The 24,891-nt window shown below is 45.7% G+C and overlaps 1 protein-coding gene and 3 pseudogenes across 1 annotated transcript; all 4 read right to left on the reverse strand.

The window, feature by feature from the left end:
* Positions 1–3,690: 3,690 nt before the first annotated feature.
* LOC146892317 (eukaryotic initiation factor 4A-III pseudogene) lies at positions 3,691–5,568 on the reverse strand (annotated as a pseudogene).
* A 313-nt stretch (positions 5,569–5,881) lies between these two features.
* LOC148122708 (cell division cycle 5-like protein pseudogene) lies at positions 5,882–8,405 on the reverse strand (annotated as a pseudogene).
* Positions 8,406–10,452: 2,047 nt separating this feature from the next.
* LOC148122709 (Nuclear RNase P) lies at positions 10,453–10,595 on the reverse strand (annotated as a pseudogene).
* A 10,266-nt stretch (positions 10,596–20,861) lies between these two features.
* Positions 20,862–22,616, reverse strand: LOC148122710 (BUD13 homolog). The gene is given in 4 exon segments (XM_087904704.1): positions 20,862–21,591; positions 21,593–21,839; positions 21,981–22,040; positions 22,148–22,616. Coding segments are annotated over 4 exon segments (1,368 nt in total). The 3' UTR covers positions 20,862–20,999.
* Between the last annotated feature and the right edge of the window lie 2,275 nt (positions 22,617–24,891).

The following is a 24,891-nucleotide window of genomic DNA, read 5'->3' on the forward strand; positions in this document are numbered from 1 at the left end:
CTGTGGTTTGGGGTATCAAGATTTTTTTTTATAAAGTGGCATCAAAAATGATTATACCAAAAATTTAAGGTGACAAAAACAAATTATTAAATTTTACAACCAAAAGTGCTCACCAAATAGTCATCTACTTTAAATCTAGAGAAACCAAATGACAAAAAAGTGAAAATACAAGAAGTAAACGAATAAGCCAAGTGGCCGTGGCACACTCAGGAGGCAGAGGCAGGTGGGCAGGTGAATCTCTGTGAGTTTGAGTACAGCATGGTCTATGGAGTGAGTTCCAGGACAGCCAGAGCTACATAACATAGTAAGATTCTATCTCAAAAAAAAAAAAAAAAGCAAAGAACCCTAAAAATCACCAGAGGTGTCTAAAACCCATAGTTCTCATCTTCTACTTGATCTGGCCCATCAGAATCTCATTGGAGGAGGTCTGGAGATTTTAACAGGATCCACAGTGATTCTTATTTATTCCAAAAGCAAGCAGTCCTCAACAGGAGGAAAAATAGAACTATCTGGTTTCAGGATGTGTTCTTTACACGTTTGAGCGTTTCACATGGATGTATGTCTGTGCCCTACTTGAACATCTGGTGTCTGTGAAGGCTAGAACAGGGCTTTGGAGCCCCTGAATTGCTGCTAATGAGGGTACAAGGACCTTACTTTGCAGACTCCATTTTAAAGAGGGGGCATCATCTTGAGCCATACAATGAGGGGGTATCTCAGCTCAGATATGTGCTTCGACAGCGCAATTTGGATGGATACTCTGAATATAGCCAATTAATGAGCTAGGGAGCAGGGTCATAAAATTTAACGGGGTTCAGATGTTTCTAGGAGGCATCCTGACTTTGACGATACCTTGTCAGTTATTAATGGCTCTTTTTTTAGGGTTTTCGTGCCCCAAAACCGACCAATGGTTTCAGAGACTCCCTTGCCCTATGCCCTCCTTACCCAATCCCAGGATGACAGGACATGAACTCCCCTTACTTTGGCATTTCTTTTTTAAAAGTCCCCCACTTCCCAAGTTCAGGCTGTGTTTCCCTCACCCACTGCATTGCTGTAGTAGAGCTATTTTCCAAACTCAAGTTTGAATACTAAAAAATCCTCTTGTGCTTTACATCAGAATCCATCAGAATCCAGTTTCCTTTTGGGGAAAATAAACTCAGGCATAACAATGGCTGTAAGCTGTCACGTGGGTCCTGGGAACTGAACCTGGGTCCTCTGTAGAATAAGTACATTTAACTGCTGAACCATCAGAGAAGAAATGGAAATAGTTCTTTTTAAGCACTAGGAATTTTACTATCATTTTCTCACTTAGATGTAACTGCCTGCTGAGTTAGCTATCTTGAGCAATCTGCCATTTAAAACTTATTTCAAATACTGTAAGGACTTGCCAACAACCTTATTTTAGAACGAAAAGTTTATTGAGTGCACAAGAGATGATGCCAGCCTGGATAGTAACAAAGTACACAGGCAGTGTAACTAAAGTCTTTCTTCATTTTTATAGCCACATATTTACTGACTAACTTATTTACAGGCATGTACCACAGCACATGGATCAGTCAGTTCCCTCCTTTCACCTTGTGGCACCTAAGGAAGAAATTCAGATCATCAGGCCTGGCAGGAAGTGACCTTACCCACTATGCCATTATTGAACTATCCAATAGCCAGAGAATTCCTGGGGATGACAGACCCCAGATGCTACAGTCAAGCACAGAAGGTAAAAGTATTTTCTTGTTTCAATTTATTGAGATCTAAACCCTGCTGTGTGGCCAATATGACCTTGAAATCTTTATTCTCCAGCCTCTACCTCACAGATGCTGGGATTACAGTGTGTGTGGCTACATCTCTCTCAAAATTCCTTGTTGCAGCTCAACAGGTCTGATTTTACACTCTCAGCTACATAGGGAGAGAGAAGGGATTTCAAATTCCAACTGTCTTGGTTGGTAGTAGACTTGTTACAAGCATAGCATAATAAACTGACAATTTCTCATTTTTATTTTCAAAAAATAACGTATCTTTTCACACAGAACTTTCCTTCCTTTTTGAAGGTAAGGTGTCTCATTAAGAAACCCAGTCTGGGGCTGGGCAATGATGGCACACACCTTGAATCTCAACTCTTGGAAGGCCGAGGCAGGTGAAGCTCTGAGTTCCAGGTCAGCTTAGTCTATAAAGTGACAGGACAGCTAGGGCAATCTAAAGAAAAACCCAAAAGAAATAAAGAGCGAGAGGAAAAGAAAAAGAGGGAAAGAGAAGGAAGAATAAAAGAAGGAGAGAGAGTGTGTGGGAGAGCAAAAGAGAAAGAACAAGAGAGAAAAGGAAAGAAAAAGAGAGAGTGAGGAAGAGGAAAAGAGGGAAAGAGAGAAAAAGAGAAAGAGAGACAGAGAGAGAAACAAGAGAGAGAGAAGAGATGGAACAAGAGAGAACAAGAGAGTGAAAGAGAAAGAGAGAAAAAGAAAGAAGAAAGAGAGTGCCGGGTAGTGGTGCATGCCTTTAATTCTAGCACTCAGGAGGCAGAGGCAGGTGATATCGATGAGTGTGAAGCCAGCCTGGTCTATAAGAGCTAGCTAGTGCCAGGACAGGCTCTAAAAGCTACACAGAGAAACCCTGTCTAAAGAAACCAAAAAAGAAAAAGAAAAAGAAAAGAAGAAAATCAATGGGCTAATTGTCAGCCGAGGTGGCTCACACCTTTAAATCCAGCACATGGAAGGCAGAGTTAGGAGGATCTCTGAGTTTAAGGCCAGCCTGGTCTATAAGTGAGTTCCAGGACATCCAGGCTACACTGAGAAACCCTGTTTCGAGGGGGAAATTGGGGGAGACTAAGTTGAAGGGGGAAATTTCAAGACAATACAAAAAGGAGCTATGCCATGTTTATTGTTTACAGTATTTACCCAGTCATTCAAAGAGAAAGCAGAAAGACTAAAAAATGGAGAAAATAGCAAAAATAAATAAAAAAATAAACAATAAACAAACAAACATATCAATCAATAAATAAAAGAGTGTGAACCCAGTCAAAGTTGTGGACAGATTGTGCATCTTATTAACAAAGGAACCTGAACACAATTCATGTGAGAATGGGCAGGTGGAGACAGAGCAGCTGTAAGCTAAAGCCTGCACCATTATGGAGACACTTCAGACTTTGCACTAGCACAACAGGAAACAAGACACCACCCACTGAGAGCACCAAGGTGTGAGAGAGCAAATTTCATATGAGAGCATCTGAGAAGACAACCATCATCTGGTACCCTGTTGGAAAATGGCTGACTGGGAAGGTCTTTTCTCACATTCAGACACCAAGGATACACACAGATCTTCTGCAAAGATAGTCCCTAGGGAGCCTGGGTTTCTCTGCACAGCCTTGGCTGTCCAAGAATTGAAATTATAGACGAGGCTAGCCTTGAACTCACAGAAATACGCCTGCCTCTGCCTCCTAAGTGCTGGGATTAAAGGCATATGCTACCATGCACATCTTAGACATACAAATTTTATTTATTTACTTATTTATTTTTTACAAAAAAATAAATATGTGTTTATTTTTAAAAATAAGAAGGAAAGCACTGGCTAAGAACAAACCCTGGGATAAAGAAGTCTCTGTCAGTCAGTCAACAGACAACATGGACACAGACAAGGGTAGGTGCCCAGTCCAGAGGTCAGAACTGAGCGCAAGTTTCTGGTCTGTGTCTAGCAAGACAAGCATTAGAGCTGGAAGTCGGGCTGTCCTCTGCCACCACCACCACCACAGCACCGCACAGCCTCGGAGAAGCTACATGTCCTCCACACTCCACTTGTAGGCAAGCTCCTCCACAGACTTCTTGCTGGCGAGCTTGGTCTGATGTGTCTGAGTCCTGACGGAATCTCCTTGGGGGAAAGGGATCTGGGGTGTCATGACCAGTCCTCCAGGGAGGAGATGGATCTCGTTCATCATGATGAAAATGTCCATCTCCACCGTGGTCTCCCAGGAGCTTCCTTTTGGCCCTGGAGCAAAAGAACTCCATCTGCTTTACCTCTTCTGGACGCTCATCCACAAGCTCAGCCACCACAGGCAAATCTCCATCCTCTTCCTCCTCCTTTTCCGGCTTAGTGGTAGAGATAGCAGTCCAGCACACATCATCATCAACAATCCACAATCCCTTGCCAGTGGTGCCTTGTGGCTTCGGTCCTTTTTTATACCTCTTCCGAAGGGACTCTAAACCTCCTTCCTTGTCAACATCTGCCCCAGACAATTAACCCCCATAAAGTAAAGGCTTCCCGTTTCCAAGGAGGAGCTCACAATAGGCGCCATATATCCAGGTCCCTGACGCACGAGCAGCAGCTTCAGATCAGGTCAGCCACATTCATGGGCATCTCGTCTATCTGGGTGGAGTAGTACTGTTCTACATCCCTGAGGATGTGGATGTCATCATTCTTTACAAAATTGATGGCCACAGCTTTGCGGCCGTATTGCCCTGATCTCCCAATCCTGTGAATGTACAGTTCTCTGTTGTTGGACAGGTCGTAGTTAATGACAAGGGACACCTGAGGGACATCCAGGCCGCGAGCCCAGACATCGGTAGAAATGAACACTAGGCTGGCACCTGAGTGGAACTCATTCATGATGGATTCGCGCTCCTTCTGGGGCATGTCCCCGTGCATGGATGACACAGTGAAGTTGGCTTCTCTCATCTTCTCTGTCAGCCAGTCAACCTTCCTCTTGGTCTTGCAGAAGATGACAGCCTGGGTGATGGTCAGCGTGTGGTAGAGGTCACACAGAGTGTCAAATTTCCACTCCTCTCTTTCCACCGCCACGAAGAACTGCTTGATGCCTTCGAGAGTCAATTCATCATGCTTCACCAAGATGCGGATGGGGCCGGTCATAAACTTGCTGGTCATCTCCAGGATCTCAAGAGGCAATGTGGCACTGATGAGAACCATCTGTGTGGCTGGCGGCAGGTAACTGTACACGTCGTAGATCTGCTCCTTGAAACCTTTGTTCAACATCTCATCAGCCTCATCCAAAACCAACATCTTGATAGCCCGTGTCCTTAAACTTCTTCGGCGAATCATATCAAAGACACGGCCAGGGGTGCCCGCCACAACATGTTGCCCATAGTCCAGCTTCCGGATGTCCTCGCCAACATTGGTGCCCCCGATGCAAGCGTGGCACTGTACACTCATGTAGTCCCCCAGAGCCAGCAAACCCTTCTGAATCTGTACAGCTAACTCTCTTGTTGGAGCCAAGATCAAAGCCTGGGTTTCTCGAACCTGGATATCCAAGCACTGAAGGACTGAAATGCTGAAGGTGGCCGTCTTGCCGGTGCCAGACTGAGACTGTGCTATGACATCTCTCCCCTTAATGATCTGCTTGATAGCGCGCTGCTGAATTGCTGAAGGCTTCTCAAAACCGTAGGCATAGATGCCGCCGCGCAGTAGGTCCTCCCGCAGGCCCATGGTGTCAAACGTGGGGGTCACGTCCACCTCCTCGCTGGTCTCGAACTCCACTTTGGTCATGTCCTCCTCTTTGAGCAGCCGCTTGCGCGTGGAGCCCGAAGTCGCCATCGTGGCCGTGGCTCCCGTGATTCCGAGTCCACCGGGAGGTGAGGAGCGCAAGCAGCAGCGACCTGACCTACAAGTTTTTTTTTTTTCAAATGTTCTTTTTATTCAAGGGTTTAACTCACAGGCAGTATTTAAAGTCAGGCTTTTTAAATTAAAGGCCTAAACTACGAAATTTTGCAAATATGACACTGGCAAAGAATGAGCGTCTGGATAATTTAAACCCTCATTATTCTGGAGTTCAAGTCTGTAACACGGAACGCGCTAGATTGGGATCATTCAAAACAAACAACTGAGAAACCACAGGTGCTGGGGAAGTTTGTCAGTGAAGAGACGGAAGTTTGCGGCTTGCAGAGTATGAAACCAGCAACTAGTTCTTCTGTGGCAGAGCATCAGCTGCGCTTCAGAACTTTGCCTGTAAAGTCTCTTTCTCCATCAGCAAATCTGCGTATCTCTGCTGAAGCGCTTTCTCTCGCTCCTGTTGCCGCTGCACATCTTCTCTTAGACACTCCAGCCTACGGGGAATAGCAGAGTCCTCATGTCTCTTGAGTTCTTCAAAAGTGCGTAGCTCCAAGTGAGCCTGTTCGATTTGGTCCCATAAGTCATTCAACTGTTTCATGAGCCCCATAGCACGAGACTGGTAACCGCCAAGCAAAATTTTCATCTTCTTTTCCATCTTTGCAGCTCTCTTGGCTTCTGTTGTCATATGACCTCTGTTTATCTCTAGTCTCTTTTCAAGAGATTCTATTCTGTCCTTTTTGCTAGCAAGATTAGCCCTTGTGTAGCACCTCTGACCAGGAAGATACAGGACTTGACTGTAGCATTCTTCCCACACCTGGTTGTAAGCTTCACTGGAGAGTTCTCCGTGGCTCATTCCCTGTTTTACCACTTCCATCTCTTGGACCAGAACATCCTGGGCCTTTTTCAGTTCTTCTTTGGAGAACTTCTCATAAGGGCTATGCTCAAGATAGGTAATGTGCTCAGCATTGTTGGTAGCAAATCCAGCCTTTTTTCCTTTTTTATTTCCAGATGGCTCATAGGGGTGATGTAGAAGGTCATAATGAAGCATAGTAATCATTTCTTTTTTGATCAATTCTTCGCTTTTCTGTAAATCTGTTAGAGGTGGTTCTACATTTAAAGGTCTTAAAATAGTTTCATTTACTTCAGATGGTCTTGGTAGATCCTTCTGAACAGCTTTGTGCATTCGTTTCATTTCCTTCACACGCTCAGCATCTCGTAAGGCCTGCTTTCGGGCATCCACATCAGCAGCATCTTCAATGTAAGTATCATCCATTTCACGTTCTTCCAACTCTGTCTCAGCATTTTCTGGTAATACAATTTCAAAATCATTCTTAGGTGCAGGGAGGCCCAACAACCCTAGACGGAGATGTTCACGAGATTCTCTTTCCATCTGCTTCACATAAGAGGGATCACTGTAGTCTGCCATTCCATCTTCGGGATTAATGTTTAACTTGTCTCTAAGTGGTGTTCTACCTGGGGTGGCATTAGTGACTGGTTTGGGGGTTGTTCCACTTCGGGGAGTCAGCCCTTCAGCTCCATTAGAAGGAGTCCTGAAAGGGGTAGGCAGAACCGTGTTTGGAGTCTGCACAACCTGCCGCTGTGGGGTCACACCAGAGAAGTCACTCTCATGCAGTGGGGTATTAAGCCCACCTTTCAATGGAGTGTCCACATTGGTCAAGGCCATGAGGTTCAGAGCTTCCTGCAGTATTCTGTCTTGGGAGGCCGGTGTCCGTGGTGTTCTCAGAGCGATGCTGTTGTTTGTGACATTGTACTCAGACAGGAGAGTGCTGGAAGCAGAGTTTGTGATTCCAGACTCCTCTGCGGTCTGCCGAGCAACCTCACTGGCCTGACCTACCTTGACAACTTCCTGGAGCTCTGCATCTGAAATCTGAGGGGCAGGTAGCTCCAACTTGCTTCTCTTTTTAGTAAATCCAGAGACACCACTAGTTTGAAGAATAGCTGATGGCAAATCAGATTCTTTTTTTCTTTTTAAACGCTGTTTGTCTTTTTTTCTCTCTCTTCCTTCTTTCTCAGATCTTAGTTCCCCATCAAGATCCTGCTGCCGTAATTTTCTGAAATCTGCATCAAGGGCCTGGTAATTCTCCTCAGAAGTATCATAAAAGCCAAGAGCAGGCTTTTTTTCAAAAGGAATTTCAGCATTATAATCAACTCCTCTCTTCTTTTTCCTTTTTTTCTGAATTTCTATGCCAGCTGCTCGAAGCTCTCGTCTTTTCTGGAGGGCAGCAAGGCGCCTTGCTTCTTCCAGTTGCTTCTCTCTTGCTTTCCTCTTAGCCTTTTTTCCTTGAGTGTTAGCTAGGCGGGCTCGAGCCTCAGAAAGCATCTCAAGTTCATCCTCATCCATGTCAACCGGATCGGGCCGAGCTGGCTTTGTTTCTGGGTTTGGATCGATCTCTCCAGGTTTTAGTTTCCGGGGGTCATCTATTGTTTCTTCTTCACTGTCCCTCTGGGCAGTTTTGTCCAGGAGGAACTCATAGTGTTCCAAGCACTGGGCTGCTGTTCTTCCGATAATGGGCGCGATGGTCCGCCACTGAGTTGGCATCAGCTTGGCCAAATGTAGGAGTTTTTCCTCCTCTTCTCTAGACCATTCAGTTTTTTTAATACTTGGGTCCAGCCATTCATACCATCTGGCTTTGCACTGTTTTGCTGATTTCCTATGCAGCAACGAGGCAATCCTAGACCACTGGTTTTTCCCATATTTCATTACCGCTGCTTTCAGAATTTCATCCTCGGTATTCCTCCATACACCTCCTTTGATCATAATCCGAGGCATCTTGGCGTTGGAGTGTCCGGGCAACCGGCCAAGAGGAGCTTCGAGAAAGTAGTAACGGCAGGCGCTTTGGTCACGGGACGCAAAAAGGCCACTTCCTCCAAAAGCAACCTTCGGCTTTGAAGAGGTCTGCGCAGGCCTGACCTACAAGTTTTAAAAGTTCAATATAGTGCAATGCAAATAATACAAGACACTGTCTCAAAATGGTGATCCTTCCTCCAGGAATCCTCAGAATGAGACTGGCTGAGAGCTGTCTCCTCCTCTTTTATACTCCTCTCTAGGGCTGGGATTAAGGCGTGGACCACTCCCGCCCAGTTTCTATGGCAAACTAGTCTATCTACTGGGATTAAAGGTGTGTGACTCCACTAACTGATATGTGAGACTGACTAGGGTGGTATTTTTACACTCTGGTCTTCAGGCAAGCTTGATTTACGAAAATACAAATGAAATATCACTACAATAAGCCGTCTGACAGTGTGACTGCCTAGATCTAGTGCCGACCAGGGAACCACACGCTCCTCTGAGATCTCATCAATACTGCCTGCCTCAGACCAACATCTGAACCCATTTTACTCACCACAACAGGGGAAATCATTGCTTTCCAAGTTCACCTGAACTTGGAGTCAAACGTGTGTCTATCAAGTCAGAAATCAGAGGCAGAGGTCACAGGAAGCAGTTAGGTGAGAAGGAAATGGACAGCAGAATCGATCTCATGTGGGTGAATGAGGCGTGCATCCTGACCAGCAGGAATGAACGCCACCAAAAACGAGAATTCCTTCCCTGGTCACATCTTTATTCGGAGCCCTTTGATTGAGGAAAATTGGGGGAAGGGAAGATAGAGCAGGGACGAGAGAAAGCTTAGAGAGAGCGTTGGGCCCCGAGGCAGCTGCTTTTAAACGGTGGAGCGGCTTGAATGCTGTCCTGATTGGTTAATGCCATTCTGCTGGTCTGCGCATGTGCAAGCAAGGGTGCAGGCAGGGGTGCTCAGCCCCACATGGCTACCTCCAAACTGCAGGACCACCTGTGCCTCCAGGTGGCTCCCAACATCTCCCCCTAATTATTGTCTTTAAGAGCAATAAGGCAAAACTATTTTCCAATCTGGTCCCCACCTCACTTGGGCTAGCAGGTAGCACACCAATCAAAGACATACAGCACTTCCACCTATACGCAGCATGCCAAGAATATCTCTGCTCCCACCCATTCCCAAGGAGGGAAAAGGCAAAGTAGAGTCAGTCAGAAAATTGTTGAGAGATAAGAGGTTGCACAGGGTGTTGCTCAAGTCGATGGTGTGAAACAGCTGCTCTTGGCACTGCCCAGAAGGTCATCTCTGCTGCTTCCGCACGAATCTTCCACAGCAGGACACTCAGCATCCACTGGGTCATCTCTCTTCTTTATTTCTCCTGTCAGTCTTGCTGGCATCCAGATGTATGTCAGCATTCCTAGAAAAACATAAACAAAACTCTCCTCCCAAATTAACATTTAAGAGTATTAAAAACTCTCAGTGTAAAAATTCAGCACAATCAGTACTGGAAGTAGGCTGGTTTTGAACTTAGAGATCTGCAGGTCTCTGTTTCAAAAAGCAAATCTTGTTTGCCTGTACCAGCAAAATTTTGAATTAAAAATTAAGTGTAAAGAATGCAAGAGAAATCCTTTCTCTGGGGGAAGCTGTCACTGGTAGTAGTCCCCCTCTATTGTTTAAAAACCAAAGCAGTTGTCACTGGGAATTGAACTCAGGACCTTTGGAAGAGCAGTCAGTGCTCTTAACCATTGAGCCATCTCTCCAGCTCCCCTATTCAGATGAAAAAACCTCTAGGTAGCATTGTTTATTTCACCCGTTGCCAGGGGCAATAGATAATGATAACCAGGTTGACGCGCCTTTATTATGATAATTAGGACCAGTTGCTCATCAATCTGTGACTGCTTCCTGCTGACGAAGGGGCGATGTTTGGGGGATAAATGTTTTTATCTGACTGAATTTTTGGCGACAAATGTTTTTATCTGACTAAATTCTCGGCGACCTTGGCTGAGGTCGGCGGCAGCAGTGGCCGGGCTGCCACAGCTCCGCCTTTAAGGCCCCTTATGGCGCGCTCCGCATGGCCCCGCCCCGGGCCGTGCACGGGCTCGACGTTTCACCTCAGGCAATGAACTCGCACCGCCGGCTGTGAGTCTTTTCCAAGCTCCGGCGAGGGGGGCATCCGCCCACCCGTGGGGGGCCCGGTTAGGGCCGCGGGGGCCCCAGTCTCAGACCTTCCCAGGGGTCTCCGTCTTTAGGTCTTAAGCGGCGCTGCTGCTCACCACGCAGCTTCCGCCTCAGTCAAGCGAGTCCGCTCAGGTGCTGAAAAAGTCCTCCAAAAACCATAGCCCCGCCAGAAGGCCGGGACATATAGCCTCTGATGTCACACGGACTTTAGCCCGCCCGTCGCCATGGCGACCTGGCTGTTCGTAGGCCTCCAGCAAACTCCCCGCCAGCAACTGGTTGCGTCTCCCTCCTGAGTAGCTGGGATCACAGGTGTGCACCACCGTGCCTGGCCCACTTCCGTGTTTCTAATCAGGCATTACCGCTCAAAGGCGGGCCGGCTGCCGCCAGCACTCTCAGCAGGATCAAGCAGCTTGTCTTTCTCAGTCAAAAATTAAAGTTTTTTGTACGTGAGAGCCAGAGACTGAGCTCTCTTATCAAAATTAGGCGAAAATCACCTCCAAAAGCTCTGTGGCTCTTTAAGAACAGGGAAGGCAGTGATCAAGCTCGCCTCCCTACGAGACTGTTGCCTCCAGTCTCTAACAGCGAGTACGCAGGTGGACGGAGGGGGAGCGGAAGCCGCGGTCTCCCGTACCCCATCGTCCTCAAAGTCCCGCCTTAGTTACCTCGCCTTTTTTGCTGCTGTTTACATTCCTCCTGCACTGAACTTAAGGGATTTTTCTTCCCCGTTGCTTTCTGTACCTTCTTTCAGATACCTTAACTTTGATTTTTTTTTTGTATTTTCTTTTCTTTTTAGGCCTATCCTTTGAAATTCTTTTCCCTCCCCTTTTTGGGGGATTCACTGACGTCACTCACCGCTCCACGTGTTCAGAGTTCTGAAATTCAAGGCTCTCTGTGCTGGTGTCTGATTTCAGCTTTTTTTCTCCGGGCTTACAGCACGTTGCTGGGCGCTTCCTTCTCAGGGTCCCCCGGTGTAGTTGTCAGGGTCCCTCAGCGTCCCGGAGTTTCGAGCACCAGTTGAGGCGTGCATCCTGACCAGCAGGAATGAACGCCACCAAAAACGAGAATTCCTTCCCTGGTCACATCTTTATTCGGAGCCCTTTGGGATTGAGGAAAATTGGGGGAAGGGAAGATAGAGCAGGGACGAGAGAAAGCTTAGAGAGAGCGTTGGGCCCCGAGGCAGCTGCTTTTAAACGGTGGAGCGGCTTGAACGCTGTCCTGATTGGTTAATGCCATTCTGCTGGTCTGCGCATGTGCAAGCAAGGGTGCAGGCAGGGGTGCTCAGCCCCACATGGCTACCTCCAAACTGCAGGACCACCTGTGCCTCCAGGTGGCTCCCAACAGGTGAAGACACATAGAAAACACACCAGGGAGACCAAGCCACTTTATTTTAAATTAGCTGAGGAGCAGGAAGGCTGGACAGGGAGATGCCTCGGGAAAGAGCGCACACACCAGAGGGGATAAGAAGACCGCCTCAGATGGACGCTTCATCTAGCTCATCCTTCTTACAAGTTCTTACAGGTCACTCCGCAAGATCTTGGGGCCCTGAAGGAACAGATCCTCTGGCCCAAGGCTGTGGGCATGGGACTGAGAACTGCTGGGTTCCAGGCTAGAAAGGGTATTCTGAAGTTCTAAGAGGAAGTCAAATGACAACCAGCCATGAGCAAGACTGTGATGTGCATAAAACCAGGCCCTGGACCTTCCTGGAAAGGACCCACAGGCCTTGTTTGTATGTACCCATTCACAGGTGGCTTCTCACTGAGTACCTGTTTCTGTCCCCTGATGCAATGAGCGATGTAATAGAGAATGTAGTGGTACCTGTCCTGAAACTAACTCTTGTAGACCAGGCTCTCCTTGAACTCACAGAGATTCACCTGCCTCTGCCTACCGAGTGCTGGTATTAAAAGCGTGTATTATCACTGCCCGGGCCTTTCCCTCATTTTTAAGATATTATTACTGTATATATATGAATGTACCTATGGGGTTCAGAGGGCACATTCATGGATTAAGCTCTCTCTCCTTTACATGGGTCCCAGGGGTCAAACTCAGGTTGGCATGCTGCTGTGGCACCTCAGTGCCTTTACCCCACCTCACAGTCCTCTCCTCCTCTTCTCCACCTACTCATGGAAACATCCTAAAGAATAACCAAGAACTCCCTTGATCCCTGACCTTGCCTTACTCTGCCTCTGGATTTTCCAGAGACAGCCGGGAAACCCAAAGTTTTAAGAACAAACCAGGCAAACTGGATAGTGGTTGTATACGCCAAGCCCTCGGGAGGCAAAGGCAGGAGGTTTTTTGTGAGGTTGAGGTCAACCTGGTCTACACAGTTCGAGAACAGACAGGTTTATTAAGAAAAATCCTCTCCCTAAACAAAAAATTAAATAGATCAGGCTAGGCTTGGTTGCATGTGCCTTTAATTCTCCTATTCAGAAGCAGAGGCAAGTACTATCTCAAGGAGTTCAAGGCCAGCCTACACAGGGAATTCTAAGCCAGCAAGAAGTATAGAGAGACCTTGTCTCAAAAACAAAAAGAAATAGAGCAGGAAGTTGGTGAGGTGACTCAGTGAGGGAAGGTGTTTGCAGCCAAGCCTGACAACCTCAGTTCATCCCCAGGGATCCACATGGTAGAAGGAGAGACCAGACTCTAGCAATTGTCCTTTGGCCTCCATAAGTGAGTGCAGAACATAGAATTTTAATTCATTATTTATTTATTTATTTACTTACTTACTTATTTATTTATTGCTGTTTTTTTGAGACAGGGTTTCTCTGTAGCTTTGAAACCTGTCGTGGAACTAGCTCTTGTGGACCAGGCTGACCTCGAACTCACAGAGATCCACCTGCCTCTGTCTCCTGAGTGCTGGGATCAAAGGCATGCGTCACCACCGCCCGGCCCCGCCTGCTACGTTCTTAAAACTTTGTGTTTCCTGGCTGTCTCTGGAAAATCCAAAGACCAAGTGATCCAAGGTCAGGGCTCAAGGGAGCCTTTCATTATTCATTAGAATCTTTCTCAGTACGTGGACAAGATGAGGACAAGATAGTGAGGTGGGGTAAAGGCACTGTGTGCCACACCAGCATACCAACCTGAGTTTGACCTCTGGGACCCATGTAAAGTAGAGAGAGCCAAATCCATGAAACTGGCCTCTGAGCCTTATAGGTGCATTCATCTATACACAGTAATAATTTCTATCAACTTGACAGTAAACTATTGTCACCTGGGATAGGAAAACCCAACTGTGGAATTGCCTAAATCAGATGGGCCTTGCCGGGCGGTGGTGGCACGTGCCTTTAATCCCAGCTCTTGGGAGGCAGAGGCAGATGGATGTACGGGAGTTCAAGGCCAGTCTCGTCTACCAGAGCTAGATCCAGGACAGGCTCCAAAGCACAAAGAAACCCTGTCTCAACAAGGCAAAAAACAAAAAAGGTTGGCCTGTGGAGATTTTGTGGGATTTTTTTTTTTATAAGGCGGGGAGGCTAATTGACTTACAGGGGCCCAGTCCACTGTACACAGTACCATTCCTAGCCTGCAGCTGGTCCTGGACTGTTTTAAATTCACTTACCCCAAGTTGCTTTCAGTCACAAGATAACACAGAAGGGAGAAGCAAAGCAGACACCAGGCAAGCACTCTACCAAGAGCTACACCTCCAGCCCTGAGGCAGCTCTTAAACCTAATTTTTTATGAATAGTGGGAGCTATGGAGATAGCTCAGCCACAAAGTGCTCTTGTGAGGAAATAAATTAGGTTCATACAGCCTCTATTAAAAAAGAAGTCAGGCCTTATAAATGATGCTTATAAAACCAGCCCTGGAGAAGCAGATTCTGAGAGCTTGCCAGCCACACCCACATGTCCAGTTCTGGATCAATAAGAGATTCTGCCTCAAAGAGTAAGGGACTGCAGAGATGGTTGGAGATAGAGACAAAGTCCCTCATCACAGCAACAGACTGAGCTCCCAAGGTCCAATTGAAGAGCAGAAGGAGGGAGAAGATGAGCAAGGAAATCTGACAGCGAGGGGCTGGTCCACTCACTGAGACAGTGTGCCTGTTCTAATGGGAGCTCACCGAATCCAGCTGGACCGGGACTGAATGAGCATGCGACCAAACAGGACTCTCTGAATGTGGCTGAAATAGGGGGCTGATTGAGAAGCCATTGATAAAGAACCTTCAACTGGCGATGGACGGAGATAGAGACAGAGACCCACACTGGAGCACTGGACTGAGCTCCCAAGGACCAGATGAAGAGCAGAAGGAAGGAGAACATGAGCAAGGAAGTCAGGACCGCGAGGGGTACGTTCACTCACGGAGATGGTGGGACTGATCTAATGGGAGCTCACCAAGGCCAGCTGGAATGAGACTGAACGAGCATGTGATCAAATCGGACTCTCTGAATGTGGCTGACAATGAGGGCAGACTGAGAAGCCAATGATAATGGCACCAGATTTGGATTCCACTGAATGTACTGGCTTTTTGGGAGCCTAATCTGTTTGGATGCTCACCTTCCTAGACCTGGATGGAGGGGAAGGGACTTGGACTTTCCACAGGGCAGGGCACCCTGACTTCTCTTAGGACTAGAGGGGGGGAGGGGTAAGTGGAAGAGAAATGGGAGGATGGGAGGAAGTGGAAATTTTTAATAAATGAATAAATAAGGAAAAAAATCTAAGGGACTGAAGAAATGGCTTACTAGCACTTATTGCTCTTGTAGTAGATGCAGGTTCAATTCCTAGCACCCAGCGTGGCTCACAGCAATCCATAACCCAAGTTCCAAAGCATCCAACATAGTGCATATGCAGGAAAAACATTCATCCACATAAATTCTTTAAAACAAACAGGTCAGGCAGTGGTAGTACAAGGTCTTTAACCCCAGCAGTCTGGAGACAGAGGCAGGTGGATCTCTGTGGGTTCGAGCTAGTTCCAGAACACCTGGGGTTTTTACACATCTTCAAAAACGAAAAAAAAAAAAAGAGAGGGAGAGAGAGAGAAAAAAACTGAATGGAAACAACACCCAAAGAACACACTTTGGCGTATGTTCACCTACACATAAAAAAGAATAAATTCCTCTTTTTTATTTTTTTTTATTTTTTTATTAATATTTGTTGAGCTCTACATTTTTCTCTGCTCCCCTTCCTGCCTCTCCCCTCCTCCCTTCAATTGTCCCCCAAGGTCCCCATGAACCCAATTTACTCAGGAGATCTTGTCTTTTTATACTTTCTACTTCCCTTGTAGATTAGATCTATGTAAGATGTAAGTCCCTCTTAGAGTCTACATTGTTGTCTAAGTTCTCTAGGATTGTGGTTTGTAGGATGACTTTCTTTGCTTTATATTTAATAACCACCTATGAGTAGTACATGTGATAATTGTCTTTCTGTATCTGGGTTACCTCACTCAAAATAATGTTTTCTTGCTCCATCCATTTTCCTGCAAAATTCAAGATGTCGTTATTATTTTTTCTGCTGTGTAGTACATCATTGTGTAAATGGACTACATTTTTTTTTATCCATTCTTTGGTCAAGGGGCATTTAGGTTGTTTCCAGGTTCTGGCTATGACAAACAAAGCTGCTATGAACAATATTGAACACTATTTTCACTTGTGGCACGATTGGACATCCTTTGGATATATACCTAATAGTGGTATTACTGGGTTTTGAGGAAGGTTGTTTCCTAATTTTCTAAGAAATCACCACACTAATATCCACAGGGGCTGTTCCAGCTTGCATTCCCACCAGCAATGCAGAAGTGTTCCATTTTCCCCACAACATCTCCAGCATAAGTTGTCATCAGTGTTTTTGGTCTTGGCCCTTCTTACAGGTGTAAGATGGAATCTCAGAGTTGTTTTGATTTGCATTTCTCTGATGACTAAGGATGTTGAACATTTCCTTAAGTGTCTTCCAGCCATTTCAGATTCCTCTGTTGAGAGTTCTCTGTTTAGGTCTGTACTCCATTTTTGATTGGATTATGTGATCTTTTGGTGTCCAATTTCTTGAGTTCTTTGTATATTTTTGAGATCAGACCTATGTCTGTTGTGGGTTTAGTGAAGATCTTTTCCCATTCTGTACACTGTCATTTTGTGTTGTTGACTGCATCCTTTGCTTTATAGAAGCTTTTCAGTTTCAGGAGGTCCCATTTATTAATTGTTTCTCTCAGTGTCTGTGCTGCTGGGGTTCTATTTAGGAAGTGGTTTCCTGTGCCGATTCTTTCAAGTGTACTTCCCTCCTTTCACCATATGGCACCTAAAGATGAAATCAGATCATCAGGCTTGGCCGGAAGTGACCTTACCCACTATGCCATTATTGAACTATACAACAGTCAGAGAGTTCCTGCGGGTGACAGATCCCAGATGCTATATTCAAGCACAAAAAGGAAAATTATTTTCATGTTTCGATTTGTTGAGACCTTAACCCTGCTGTGTGACCAATATGACCTTGAAATCTTTATTCTCCAGCCTCTACCTCACAGATGCTGGGATTACAGTGTGTGCTGCTACATCTCTCTCAAAATTCCTTATTGCAGCTCCACAGGTCTGATTTTACACTCTCAGCTACATAGGGAGAGAGAAGGAATTTCAAGTTCCAACTGGCTTGATTGGTAGTAGTCTTGTTACAAGCATAGCATAATAAACTGACAATTTTTATTTTTATTTTCAAAAAATAACGTATCTTTGCACACACGACTTTCCTTCGGTTTTTGCAGGTAAGGTGTCTCATTAAGAAATCCAGGCTGGGGCTGGGTAATGATGGCGCACACCTTGAATCCCAACTCTTGGAAGGCAGAGGCAGGTGGAGCTCTGAGATCGAGGTCAGCATAGTCTATAAAGTGAGATGCAGGACAACTAGGGTAATCTAAAGAAAAATCCAAAAGAATAAAGAGGGAGAGAAAAAGAAAGAGAGGGAAAGAGAGGGAAGGAGAGAAAGAAGGAGAGAGAGACCATGGGAGAGCAAAAGAGAAAGAGAGAGAACAAGAGAGAAAAAATGAAAAAGAGAGAGTGAGGGAAGTAAAAGAGGGAAAGAGAGAAAAGAGAAAGAGACACAGAGAGAAACAAGAGAGAAGAGATAGAACGAGAGAGAATAAGAAAATGAAAGAGAAAGAGAGAGAAAGAAGAAGAAAGAGAGTGCCTGGCAGTGGTGCATTGGTGCATGCCTTTATTCCAGCACGTGGGAGGCAGAGACAGGTGGATCTCTGTGAGAAAGACAGTGAGAGAGAGAGAGAGAGAGAGAGAGAGAGAGAGAGAGAGAGAGAGAGAGAGGGCTAGGGCTTCTCTCACCCTATAGCTCCAGGCTCTTCAGCATCCCTTGCACACATGAGTCCAGAAGGCGTGAGGTCAAGTTTATTATGGCAGTGCTCCTACTTTCCCATACCTGTATTATTTCCTTTCCAGACGCTCTCATTAAGTGCCTGACTAAAGCCTCTTGAAGGAAGAAGGGCTATTTTGGCTTGAAGCTCGAGGGGACACTGTCCACCATCAAAGGAAGGCGTGGTGACCCGTGGTTCCACGGTGGCGGGAACACGAGGCTGCTCGTTCACATGTCAGCACCGCCTATATTAGAACCAGGCAGTGTTCCTACCCACTATTTTATCCACTCTGGAAGATTTACACACACTCAAAAGTGTGGTCCCCTGGTGCTCTGGGCATTTTATAACCCATTCGAGTTTGGCAATTAAAATTAATCATCACAGTGTCTTTCTGACTCATGCTTCTAGACATTCACTATAAACAGTATAAAAATAGGCAATTATTGTAACAAGAATGGAATGTTTAATGTTTGTCTAATCAATAATCGTATGGCCATCGTATGACTTAAGGTCACTAATGTCTATAAGCTATGTGTATAGTATAATATAGCCACCGTTTTTGTTTCTACTTTACAGATGAGGACTGGAGATGTAACAAGGTTAAATACATTTTGGTTCATATAACTACAAGTTAGGGAGCCAGGATATGAACTTGAATTCTTTGAAGACCATAAGGCTTATGTTAAGTATATAAGGAATACTATGTGTATTTCCTTGCTACCACTTTTAAGACGTGTTCTCTTGTGCTACTGAACTGCCATCAAACGTGCTCTGGAACTGGCCTTGAAATTCTGAACCTCCTTCCTCTACCTCCTAAGAGTTTAGACTACTAGCATGCATGCAAAACACACATGGCTCTTTTTTACTTTATTTATTTTGAAGACAAATCTCATGTGGCCCATGCTTGCGCAACTGAGGAAGGCCTTGTTTGGTTTGTCTGTTTGAGACACACTAGCTATGTAGCTCAGGCTAACCTTGAATACATGACCGATATTTTCTTAGCCTCTTTAGTGCTGGGATTATGAATATGAGCCCCTATACCGGGCTAATTATGTACTCGCTAGTCGTATATCAACCTGATACACAAACCACAGTTAACTGAAAGGAGGGAAACTTAACTGAGAATAAACCTCCCTAAGACCCAGCTGTAAGGCATTTTCTTAACTAGTTATTGATGGGGGTGGGTCCAGCCCACTGTGGGTGGCTCCATCCATAGGTTGGTGGTCCTGGGTTTTATAAGAAAAGAGGTTGGGTAAGCCATAAGGAGCAAACCAGTACGCAGCACTCCTCCATGGCTTGTTCCTCAGCATCTACCTCCAGGTTTCTGCCCTGCTTGAGGTCCTTCCCGTCCTGGCTTCTTCATGATGAACAAAGCAATGTGGAAACATAAGCTGAAAACCCATTCTGCCCCAACTTGGTTAACGCTCCTCGCATTTTGCTCAAAGTAATGGTAACCCTAAGACATTGTGGTACTGAAAACAAACCCCAAAACCTTTCTCCTCCCTCTTGAAAAATGTTTGATCTGGGTGTGGTGGAACACAGGTTTTATTTCAGCATTCCAGAGGCTGAGGCAGGAAAATCTGAAGTGTGAGATCAGCCTGGGTTTTTCTTTCTTTCTTTCTTTCTTTCTTTCTTTCTTTCTTTCTTTCTTCCTTCCTTCCTTCCTTCCTTTCTTTCTTTCTTTCTTTCTTTCTTTCTTTCTGTCTCTTCTCTTTTTCTCTCTCTCACTCTCTCCTCTCTCTCTCTCTCTCTCTTCCTCCCCCAACATCTCTCTGAGGATTCAGAGAGAAGGACTCTACTGAGAAATGACCTGGAGGCCATTCAAATTTTAATTTGGCAAATTATCTGGGTCTTGCATTTTATCACATCCTGAAAACTGAAGTGAGACTGAATTTAAAAATCAATGGGTGGGGTGGTAGTGGTGCACGACTTTTATTCCAGCACTCAGGAGGCAGAGGCAGGTGATATGGATGAGTTCAAAGCCAGCCTGGTCTATAAGAGCTAGCTAGTGCCAGGACAGGCTCCAAAAGCTACACAGAGAAACCCCTTCTCAAAAAACCAAAAAAAAAGAAAAAGAAAAAAAAGAAGAAAATCAATGGGCTAATGCTCAGCCAAGGTGGCTCACACTAATCCCAGCACATGGAAGGGAGAATCAGAAGGATCTCTGAGTTTGAACCAGCCTGGTCTATAAGTGAGTTCCAGCACATCCAGGGCTACACTGAGAAACCCTGTTTTGAGGGGGAAAAGTGGGGGGCGACTAAGTTGAAGGAGGAAATTTCAAGACAATACAAAAAGGAACTATGCCATGGTTATGTTTACAATATTTACCCAGTCGTACAAAGAAAGAGAAAGCACAAAGACTAAAAAATGGAGACAATAGCAAAAATAAATAAACAAATAAACAATAAACAAACAAACAAATCAATCAATAAATAAAAGGGTGTGAACCCAGTCAAAGTTATGGACAGACTGTGCATCTTAGTAAGGAAAGGAACCTGAACACAATTCACATGAGAATGGGCAGTAGAGACAAAGCAGCTGTAAGCTAAAGCCAGCACCATTATGGAGACACTTCAGACTTTGCACTAGCACAACAGGAATAAGACACCACCCCCTGCGAGTGCCAGGGAGTGAGAGAGCAAATTTCATGAGAGTATTTGAGAAGACAGCCATCGGGGTATCTGCTGGAAAATGGCTGACTGAGAATATCTTTTCTTACGTTCAGCCACCTAGGATACACACAGATCCTCTGCAAAGATAGTCCTTAGGGGGCCTGGGGCTTCTCTGCACAGCATTGGCTGTCCTGGATTTGAAATTATAGACCAGGCTGGCCTCAAACTCACAGAGATACACCTGCCTCTGCCTCCCAAGTGGTGGGATTAAAGGCATGCACAACCACGCACATTTTAGACATAAAAATTTTATTTATTTACTTATTTATTTTTTACAAAATATAAATATGTGTTTATTTTTAAAAATAAGAAGGAAAGCACTGGCTAAGAACAAACCCTGGAATAGAGAAGTCTCTGTCAGTCAGTCAACAGACAAATGGACACAGCCAAGGGCAGGTGCCTAGTCCAAAGGTCAGAACTGACTGTGAGTTGCTGGTCTGTGTCTAGCAAGACAAGCATTAGAGCTGGATGTCGGGCTGTCCTGTGCCACCAGCACCACAGCACCGCACAGCCTCGGAGAAGCTACATGTCCTCCACACTCCACTTGTAGGCAAGCTCCTCCACAGCCTTCTTGCTGGCGAGCCTGGCAAAGTGCTTCTGTTCCCAGCCATTGGATTTGTCCACTCCATCCCAGCAGTAGCCAGGCCAGATACTGAATCTATTGGGAGGAGGGGCAGGACCATTATAGCGAGGCCTCACTTTCTTATGCTTGTTCTCCTCAGCCTTATTCTTCTTAATGAAGTTGGCCATCGGGTCCCCCTCTCTTTCTTGTTCTCTCAGCATCCGATCCAGATCTTCATCAGCGACAGAGCAGGCCAGAGGCTTCTGCATCTCCTTCGTGGCATCCTCTACATTCTGCTGCTGTTGCCAGCTCTGAACAAGCCCTTTGCCCCACTGGGCATGGAGCTCATCTTGCACTGAGTCCTTCTCTGCTTTTCTCCTCTGCTCCAGGCGTTCCAGCTTCAAATTCCTCCTCTGACCAGACTTGTCTCGAAAGACAGTCTCAGTGAATTCAAACTGAGCTCCAAGGGCTGTGGTGTCTTGGTCCTGTTTCTGGAGTTCCTGCTTCTCTCTCTGGACATCGGGCACCAGCCCAGTTGCAGAATTACGTGCATGCAGTCTTCTTCCCGGCACAGGGACGCCTTCGAGGAGGAGAGAGATCAGAATCAGAAGATTTGGTCCTCTGTCTTCTCCGGGGTGGAGAGAGGTCAGAGTCAGAGCTCCGGCGTCTCTGTCTATTCGGTGGCAGTGACAGGTCTGGGTCAGAATCCTGGTGTCCTGGATTTTGTTTTTGCCATGGAGGACACAGGTCTGAATCAGAGGCTTTTTGGCAGACACCTTGAGAATCAAGCTGCTTCTTAGCTCCAACATGAGTCTTTGGTTGCCGTTTCCGTGGAGAAAAGTCAGAGTCCTGCCCATACTTGCTGGCCTTGGAGAGTGACGGGTGAGAGGGTCCCAGTCCCCTCTGGAGTACATTCTGGCTAGAGGACACAGCTTTACTACTCTTAATTCTGGGCAGCTCCACATCAGGGGAGTCATGACGGGCCCTCTGAGAGGTTGTGGGTCAGAAGTGAAAAAAGTCCTCCTATGTGTGGCTATGTCAGGGGAGGAACCAAGATGGCCTCTCCTAGGAGATACACCTGAAGATCTCTTCCTGAGAAGAGAAGCATCTGAGTCATGGCAGATCCTTCTAGGAGGAGATGTGTCTGTGTTATGACGGAATCTCCTTGGGGGAAAAAGATCTAGGGTATCATGACGAGCCCTCCTGGGAGGAGATGGATCTTGTTCATCATGATGGAAATGTCCATCTCCACTGTGGTCTCCCAGGAGCTTCCATTTGGTCCTGGAGCAGAAGACCTCCATCTGCTTTACCTCTTCTGGACGCTCACCCACAAGCTCAGCCACCACAGGCAAATCTCCATCCTCTTCCTCCTCCTTTTCCGGCTTCGTGGTAGAGATAGCTGCCCAGGCCACATCATCATCAACAATCCGCAAGCCATTGCCAGCGGTGCCTTGTGACTTCTGTCCTTTTTTGTACTTCTTCCGAAGGGACTCTGAACCTACTTCCTGGCCCGCATCTGTTCCAGACAAGTTATGCTTCAGATATTCAGCTTTGGAGAGCAATGGAGCTGGCACCATGGCAGCAACGAGGGACAGGCTGACCTACAAATTTTTTAGAAGTTTAATATAATGCAAGGTAAATAATACAAGACCCTGTCTCAAAAAGAATAAATTTGATTTTAAAACAAAATCATTATTTATGATGAAACTCTCAGGCTTCTTTCATATTTGACAAGTCCCTTTTCTGAGTATTGTATTTTCTAACACTCTAAAATTGTTTTGTTTTTTATTTTTTGTTTTTTGAAACAGGGTCTCCTGGTCATGTAGACCAGGATGCCCTCCAAGTCACAGAGATACACCTGTCTTGACATCCTAAATATTGGAATTAAAGGTGTTCCCCCCTCAAGCCCTGGCTTAAAAAAATTTTTTTAAATCAAAATTTTCAGTCTTAAGTCTACTACTAACATATGAGTTATTTGGCATGTGTAAGCCAAGAAAACACAAAGCCATCTGGCGAATAAACAGCAAATCAATACGCAAGTCAAGCCTGCAGACTCTCAGACTATTCTGCTGTTCCACTCCAGATTTCAGTACAAGGAGTGTTTCTATCCCACACTAGCGTCACAAAAGCACTATAGGGATTTTAAAAGAGTTTAAATTACACACATCATAGGTTTAAAGTAGAAAAGAATGTTAGGAAATATATTTAGTTTATTTAAGAAAAAAAGGCTGGGGGGTGGTGGCACACACCTTTAATCCCAGCACTCAGGAGGCAGAGGCAATCGGATCTCTGTGAATCTGATGCCTGACTGGGTAGCAAAGCGAGTTCTAGGACAGCTAGGGCTGTCACACAGAGAAACACTGTCTCAAAAACCAAAAATAAAAACAAAACAGTTGAAGAGAAAAAGAAAGGTTTTGGGCTGTCTCTGTTTGTTTCTGAAGATGACTCAATTTCAGAGAAACTGACAAGTCTGCTGTAATCATCAAGGCTGAGCTGTGATGCATGAGGAGGTATAGAGAATCTGGAGTAAGCATTAATAAACTATACCACAATTAACAAAACTCAGAGACAGATGTTGGGGTTTAACATGAAGATCAGAAAAGAAAAGAAGCCAGCCACTACCACTTACCTCTATTTCAGTCTGAGTATGGTGATCCTTCCTCCAGGAATCCTCAGAATGAGACTGGCTGAGAGCTGTCTCCTCCTCTTTTATACTTTCCTCTAGTGCTGGGATTAAGGCGTGGACCAGTGACGCCCAGTTTCTCTGACAAATCTGTCTGGCTACTAGGATTAAAGGTGTGTGACTCCACTGCCTGGTCTGTGAGGCTGACCAGGGTGGTTGTTTTACTCTCTGATCTTCAGGCAAGCTTGATTTACTAAAATACAAATGAAATATCACTACAATAAGCCGTCTGATAGTGTGACTGCCTAGATCTAGTGCCCACCAGGGAACCACACGCTCCTCTGAGATCTCATCAATACTGCCTGCCTCAGACCAACATCCGAACCCATTTTAATCATCACAACGTGGGAAATCATTGTTTTCCAAGTTCACCAAAAGTTGGAGTCAAACATGTATCTATGAATGTCAGAAATCAGGCAGAGGTCACAGGAAGCAGTTAGGTGAGAAGGAAATGGACAGCAGAATCGATCTCATGTGGGTGAAGACACGTAGGAAACACACCACAGAGACCAAGCCACTTTATTTTAAATTAGCTGAGGAGCAGGAATGGCTGTACAGGGAGATGCCACATCTCCCTGCTCGGGAAAGAGCGCACATGCCAGAGAGGATGAGAAGAATGCCTCAGATAGACGCTTCACCTAGCTCATCCATCTTAGAAGTCCTTACAGCTCACTCCGCAAGATCTTAGGGCCCTGAAGGAACAGATCCTCTGGCCCAAGGCTGTGGGCATGGGACTGAGAGCTGCTGGGTTCCTGGCTAGAAAGGGTGTTCTGCAGTTCTAAGAGGAAGTCAAATGTCAAACCAACCATTAGCGAGACTGTGGTGTGCATAAAACCAGGCCCTGGACCTTCCTGGAAATGACTCCCAGGCCTGGTTTGTATGTGCCCATTCACAGGTGACTTCTCACTGAGTACCTGTTACTCTTCCACAACTGCAAGGAGTGATGTAATGGAGAATGTAGTGGTACCTGTCCTGGAACTAGCTTTTGTAGACCAGGCTCTCCTTGAACTCACAGAGATCCACCTGCCTCTGCCTCTCAAGTGCTGGAATTAAGAGTGTATTACCACTGCCTGGGGCCTTTCCCTCATTTTTAAGATATTATTACTGTGTATATATAAATGTACTCATGGGGCTCAGAGGGCAGTTTCATGGATTTGGCTCTCTCACCT

The sequence above is a fragment of the Myodes glareolus genome, chromosome 3, assembly GCF_982192425.1.
Source record: "Myodes glareolus chromosome 3, mMyoGla1.1, whole genome shotgun sequence".
NCBI lineage: Eukaryota > Metazoa > Chordata > Mammalia > Rodentia > Cricetidae > Myodes > Myodes glareolus.